General features: G+C 45.8%; 1 protein-coding gene across 2 annotated transcripts; it reads left to right on the plus strand.

Moving 5' to 3' along the window:
• The first annotated feature begins 706 nt into the window (after window positions 1-706).
• LOC125540303 (zinc finger BED domain-containing protein RICESLEEPER 2-like) lies at window positions 707-5,766 on the plus strand. 2 transcript variants are annotated; one of them, XM_048703908.1, is made up of 6 exons: window positions 707-1,239; window positions 1,759-1,985; window positions 2,108-2,212; window positions 2,370-4,539; window positions 4,625-4,663; window positions 5,375-5,766. In XM_048703908.1, the coding sequence occupies exons 4-6, from the start codon at window positions 2,805-2,807 to the stop codon at window positions 5,416-5,418; spliced, it is 1,818 nt and encodes a 605-aa protein (XP_048559865.1). In that variant the 5' UTR covers window positions 707-1,239; window positions 1,759-1,985; window positions 2,108-2,212; window positions 2,370-2,804; the 3' UTR covers window positions 5,419-5,766. The 2 variants fall into 2 exon arrangements, with proteins under 2 accessions (XP_048559865.1, XP_048559866.1); XM_048703909.1 differs by lacking the exon at window positions 4,625-4,663 and having other exon boundaries at window positions 711-1,239; window positions 2,370-2,603.
• Window positions 5,767-6,109: the final 343 nt, after the last annotated feature.

Genomic DNA, 6,109 nt, shown 5'->3' on the forward strand with positions numbered 1-6,109 from the left:
CGACCGCGACGTGCTCAGCCGTTTGCGCGCAGGAAGGAGGTGTCGTTGGGCTCCGTGGTAGCGTCGACGATAGCTGGACCGAGCAAGGTTGATGCATCAGTACAGTTCTGAAGATGGAGCGGTGGCAGTTGGCGGCAGCGGCCTCTGAGTGCACGCCGGACCGATGAGACCCATGCCCGGCAGGCGTCCTAGATGGGCCCCCAGGTCTTAGATGTTAGGTTTGGCTGCGATATCTGTTTGGTATTAGGCCCAGGCTATATGCGCCCCTTCATCAACTGGATAGATGTAGCGACAGTCTGTTGCTTAGACGGCGGCTTTAGTCTTACTGTTGTATTGCTTTATAAGGTCTTGTGAGAATAATTAATAAAGTGGCCGTATGCATCGCCCAGATGCAGAGGCCGGGGTCATCCTCCTTTTCTAAAAAAAGGAACTGATCGGCGCAGAACTGGCCGCCGGCCGGAAATCGTTGGGAGGGCGCGGGAGGACTGGATCGGGCGAAGTTTGGTGAGGCGGAGGCGGCGGCCGTGTTACCCGGCCACCAGGCTGACCATCTGACCTGAACTGGTGCGTGCGGTGCGGTGCAGCATACGACAGCTCGACGTAACGTGGTGTTCTTCGCACCCTGCGTCCACCACATAGCCCCATGGGCTCCCCTACCTCCTCCAGTGCGGGGCGTCCCCGCGAGCTGTGTTGGCTCGACGAGAGCCCACCCTCCTCCACAAGCTGGCAACCTTCCTGCCACCATGCCCTCTGCAATGTTGTACCTCACGCTGCAGGTGGGAGTGGGCTTAAGAGGGATTCACTATCCCATCCCACTTAAACCGCTCCAGCGGGAGCCCATTGGAAAGGTAAAAAATTAACTGTGCTAGCCCTATTAGCCCAGTGGAATCCCACCTTAGCCCGATAGGTTAGTTCTCTCGCTGGACAGAGGCGGCGCCGCAGTGCAGGCGCACTCCTGCTGCCGCCGCTCGATGGCTGCCGCCGCCGCATCACCTTCTCTTCCGCCTCGCACTCAGCACCTCTCGGCCTCCCCTCCCTCGCAGCTTCTTGTCGTCCCAATCAAGACTCGCCGATCCCCTCGAGCACGGTCGGACGCGATGGTCAGGTCGCCGGTGGCCCCAACCCCGACCCCCAGGTCGCCGGTGACCCCAAACCCGAACTCCAGCTCGCCGGCAGCCCCAACCCCGACCCCCAAGTCGTAGGCTGCCCCAACCCCGACTCCCAGCTCGCCTGCTGCAGGTAGTCAAACATCCAGATCCTTTTCGTTTCCATTTACCATGTAGGATTCAGATGCTGATGGATTGCTCATGGATTCTAGTGAAAATTTGCAAGATTCTTGTTTCAGTTTCTGTTAAAACTCAAGATTAAGTTGTTGATGGATTGCTCATGGATTTAGATGCTTGCTTTCCCTTCTGTTTCAAGTTGTCATTCCTAACCAAAACTTGCATCTATAGTGTTGTTATTAAATGAACTTGAATCTTACTGTATTTTGTTGGCTACAAATAGTCTGAACCAAGTTAGAATGAATGTCTCTGCATTTTATCACCATGGGAAGGCAGATGCTTACAAAATGAACTTGCATAAAAGTGAGGAGCAACTTCTACAAATAGTCTGAAACAAGTTAGGTTTAGCATTATGGTTAGCATAAGTGAGGAGCAATCAGTAGTACAGCATGTTCTTCCTCTCTTATTCTGTTGTACCTGTTAATAATGTCTGAACTTAACTCATCATATTTAACTTGGTTGTGAAAATTTTCAGATCTTGAGGAGCACAAGGTTACTAATGAGCTCTTGTGTGCCATAAAAATTGAGAAGGCTAATGACCCGGATCTTGAAGAGCACAAGGGTGCTGGTGAGCTCCTTACGGAACCACCAAAGTGCAAGAAAAGGAAGCGAAGTAGGCAGAGTAGCGGCAAGCTTCATGGGGAACACCAAGAAACGGACAAAGTCGTCATGAAGCCGTTGACGTCCAAGAAAAAGAGGAAGGTAAAATTATCACACTACTTTATCATGAAGCCGTTGACGTCCAGGAAATAGACATAACGTCTTTATGTCTATTTACTGTTTAGCAATACTTATTAGACAACAAGAAATTTTTTTTCTCTCAGGCAAGTGAAGGAATGTGCACTAATCCACCGGCACCGTTGTTTGGACCTTTGGCCGTTGACATGGATAAGCAGCCACCACCATTGAAGAAAAAAAGGCTTAATAAGGTGAATTTTGATTGCGAATGATTGTCTCTGAATCAAATTGCCCTTCTCAAGCTTATATGTGTACCTTTTTCTTGTTTCCTAGAGAGATATTTAATTGCAGCAACTATCAGATTGACTCTTTATCAAGCTTATTGTGTATGCTTTTCTTGTTTCCCAGGGAGATGTTGCAACTATACCATCATCCGGATCTTTGCCCATTGACAAGGATAGGCAGCCATCACCTGGATCTTTGCCTGTTGACAAGGATAAGCAGCCATCACTTGGACCTTTGGCCGTTGACAAGGATAAGCAGCCATCACCTGGATCTTTGCCCCTTGACAATAATAAGCAGCCATCATCTGGATCTTTGGCCGTTGACAAGAATAAGCATCCATCACTATCCAAAAAAGTGGTAAGGTCTCCAGTCCTTAACAATGTCGTAGTTTCATTCTTAGCAAGAAGAGAAAAAAAGGTTAAGTCACTAGAGAGCTCTCCAACGTCACAGCCTTCGCTGCTAGCTCTGTCACCCAAAGTAGCAAACATTGGTTCACGCAGACCACGAAAATTAAAATCAAAAATTTGGTAAGCGGCAAAACCAATCTATATTGATGGAATGCTTGCACATGGTCGTTGCATTCATTGCGACAAACTCTTCCCTGCCTCAAAAAAGTCGGGTACAAGTCACATCGGTAAACATTTGGTGGTATGTGAAGAGAAAGCTAAAATGGATGGTATGGTTGCCAAGATACAAACTGATACTGCAATTGATCCAGAGTGGAAGTTTGACCAAGGGCGTGCACGTAGAGCACTGGCAAAGTTGATTGTGCTACATGAATTACCTTCCAATTTTTTTGAATATCCTAGCTTTAGGTCGTTTGTTAAGACGTTGAATCCATGGTTCAACGTGGTATGCGGAGAAACAATTAAACAAGATTGCATTGATGCATATGATAGACACAAAAAAGAAATTCAAGAACTTTTTAGCAATCTAAGTTCTCGAGTATCATTAACGGGTGACTTGTGGACGTCTAATCAAAAGCTGGGTTATTTATGCATAACTGCCCACTTTATTGATGGCTCATGGACTCTACAAAACAGAATAATCACATTTTGCCTCTTAGAAACTCCACACAACGCCCATAACATGTTTGACATGGTGCAAAAGAGCTTGAGAGATTGGAACATTGAAGACAAAATCTTTAGCTTTACCTTGGACAATGCACCAGTTAATACCTCGATGGTTGGCCACTTAAGAAAAAATCTGGCAGATAGGTATCTTGTGCATCATAGTGGAAAATTATTGCATGTTAGATGTGCTGCACATGTACTGAATCTCGTGGTGCAAGATGGGCTCGATGCAATGGCGTCCGTTGTTGATAGAATCAGAGATTCAGTGCAGTATGTCAGGAGTTCGCAAGGCAGAATGGAGAAATTCAATGCGATGATTGCGCGGGTGGGACTTGCTTGTAAAAACCATCCTTCGCCAGATGTGCCTACCCGATGGTATTCAACGTACCTAATGCTTGAATCGTCATTGCCATTCAGAGCAGCGTTCGAAGCCTTGAAAGAAACTGACAAAGATTATAAATTTGCTCCTTCAGCTAGTGAATGGGAGATGGCTGATGCTATTTGCCATCTTTTGGGCGCTTTTTACACAGCCACAAAGAAAATCTCGGGTAGGACATATCCCACCTCTCACCTGTACTTCTATGAGGTCTGGAATGTGAAGCAGATAATGGAGAAAGAAGTCACAAGTGAAAATCCTACCATTGTTGCCATGGTGAAAGAGATGGAGGAGAAATGGATGAAATATTTTGAGGAGTCATTCTTAACAAGTTGTCTGCCAGTGATATTTGATCCGAGGTACAAATATGAATATGTTCACTTCCAACTGACCGCAGCTTTTGGTGGTGGCGCCGGGAAATATCTTACCAAGGTGAATAGTGCGATGAAGATCCTATTTGCTGAATATGCATCTGAATATGAAAACACTTCTGGTGAAGGTGATGAGGTTGCAGAGGAGGATGGTGAGGGCACTCTCGATGACTGGGATAAGCATTTGAGATTGAAAAGATCCCACAACTCAAATGAGCTACAACGATATCTTGAAGAAGACTTGTTTCCTCACCGACAGAAATTGGATATCTTAAAGTGGTGGGAGATTCACTCCCCAAAGTATCCACTGCTTGCCGCTATAGCACGGGACATATTGGCAGTGTCTGTGTCTACAGTGCCTGCAGAGGCTGCATTCAGCAATGCCGGAAGGATCATCACTGCTCAAAGAAGTAGTTTGACCCCGAGTACTGTTGAGACGCTGATGTGCCTCGAGGATTGGTTTCGAGCAGCTGGTAATATGTTTTTAATTATTTCCCCGTACTTTATTTAATACCTTCCATGTTGAATGTTTCATTTTGAATGCCTTCAATATTGCAGATCGCCAAAAGGCGGAACCAACAGTTGGAGACCATGGTGGTGAGCAAGACGATGCTGGAACCACCTAAGATAATTCTGCTAGTTGTACTTTGCACTTTTGGTACATTATTATATACACTATGGGGAATGTATCTTAGTCCTAGTGTTCAACTCCGGTAGTTTTGATATACTACAAATGTGAAAAAATAGCGCCTTTCAGCAGTCTCCCACTGCACGGTTACATGAGACTGTCTCCTGAGATTGCGAATTCAGGCGAATTCAGGCGATTGAAGTCTCATCTGAGTATGAGTAGCCTGAGTGAGCCAACAAGTGATTCCATTAGTTATAACTTGGTAACTTTTGGGAATGGAAAATATGTATTGCCACTGATTAGATGTGGTAGAAGGGATTGTGTATGGTTGTCAGATATTTATTTTTGGAGATGACTTATAGCCAATAGTCCTGGCATTGACACTCTACAATTTGAGAATTGGACTGGATCTTCCCTAGTATCTGGCCCTGTTTCATTGCCCTGTATGGTTTTATCGATTTAGATGTGTACTATTTGGTTCAGATTTTGGTCCTATTGGTCTCACGACATTTATACTGAACTTGAACATGTAAAATTTCATTGGCCGGCGTCGGTCACAAAAAATAGTGTGCTCGGCCTTGCATTTTCACTTAATAGAATCTGGCACTAATGTGATTATTATAGCCGAAGGTGCTATACACCTCATTCTAACACCATTTTACTGTGCTGCAAAACTGCAGGTACCACACCTATTCATACCATGCCTGCCGTGCGCTTCATGTAGCTAACAAGTTGAATTCGTCATCAATCTATCCGTTGCTAGAGTTGTTCTTCAAGAATCAGGTCCTCTGTTCAGACTCTGTGGACATTCGTCATCAACCTGCCGTGCGCTTCATGCATTCCTCACCATTTTAGTGTGCTCGGCCTTGCATTTTCACTTGATCAGTAGTTGTGTGTTCTCGCCGTCGTCGAGACTCTGCAACTTTATATATCTGTGGGCAGAGTTAACCAACAGATGGAACACACTTTAATTGTTGTCTTGGTTTGCACTCTTATTATCCTCTCGTAAATCGATTCATCCGTATATGTATATGTAACTGAAGGTTTAGTAGATCTCAAGTGTGATGTTTTCATACTATGCTGCTGCTCAGTTATTTTCATACCATGTTGCAGCTCTATACCAGGTTTATGCAAATGTATTTGTTACGTGGGATCCCACTTGTTCCCACCTAATTTATGCTAGAATTGGTGGGATGCCCACTTTTTTAACATCAGACATGGTGGGACGTGGTGGATTGTAGGTGGGACTCCCACATAGAGTCCCACTTGCAGCGTTAGTTGTACCGCGCCTCCTGCATCGAATCCTGCTGTCCGAGATCCACCGTGTCCTACCAGTGGAGGAGCCGACGGAGAAGAGCGGCCCCTAGGAGAGACCGCGTGAAGCCGATGCAACCATCGTGGTGCCGCCTCATCAT

This window comes from Triticum urartu, chromosome 2, assembly GCF_003073215.2.
Source record: "Triticum urartu cultivar G1812 chromosome 2, Tu2.1, whole genome shotgun sequence".
Classification (NCBI taxonomy): Eukaryota; Viridiplantae; Streptophyta; class Magnoliopsida; order Poales; family Poaceae; genus Triticum; species Triticum urartu.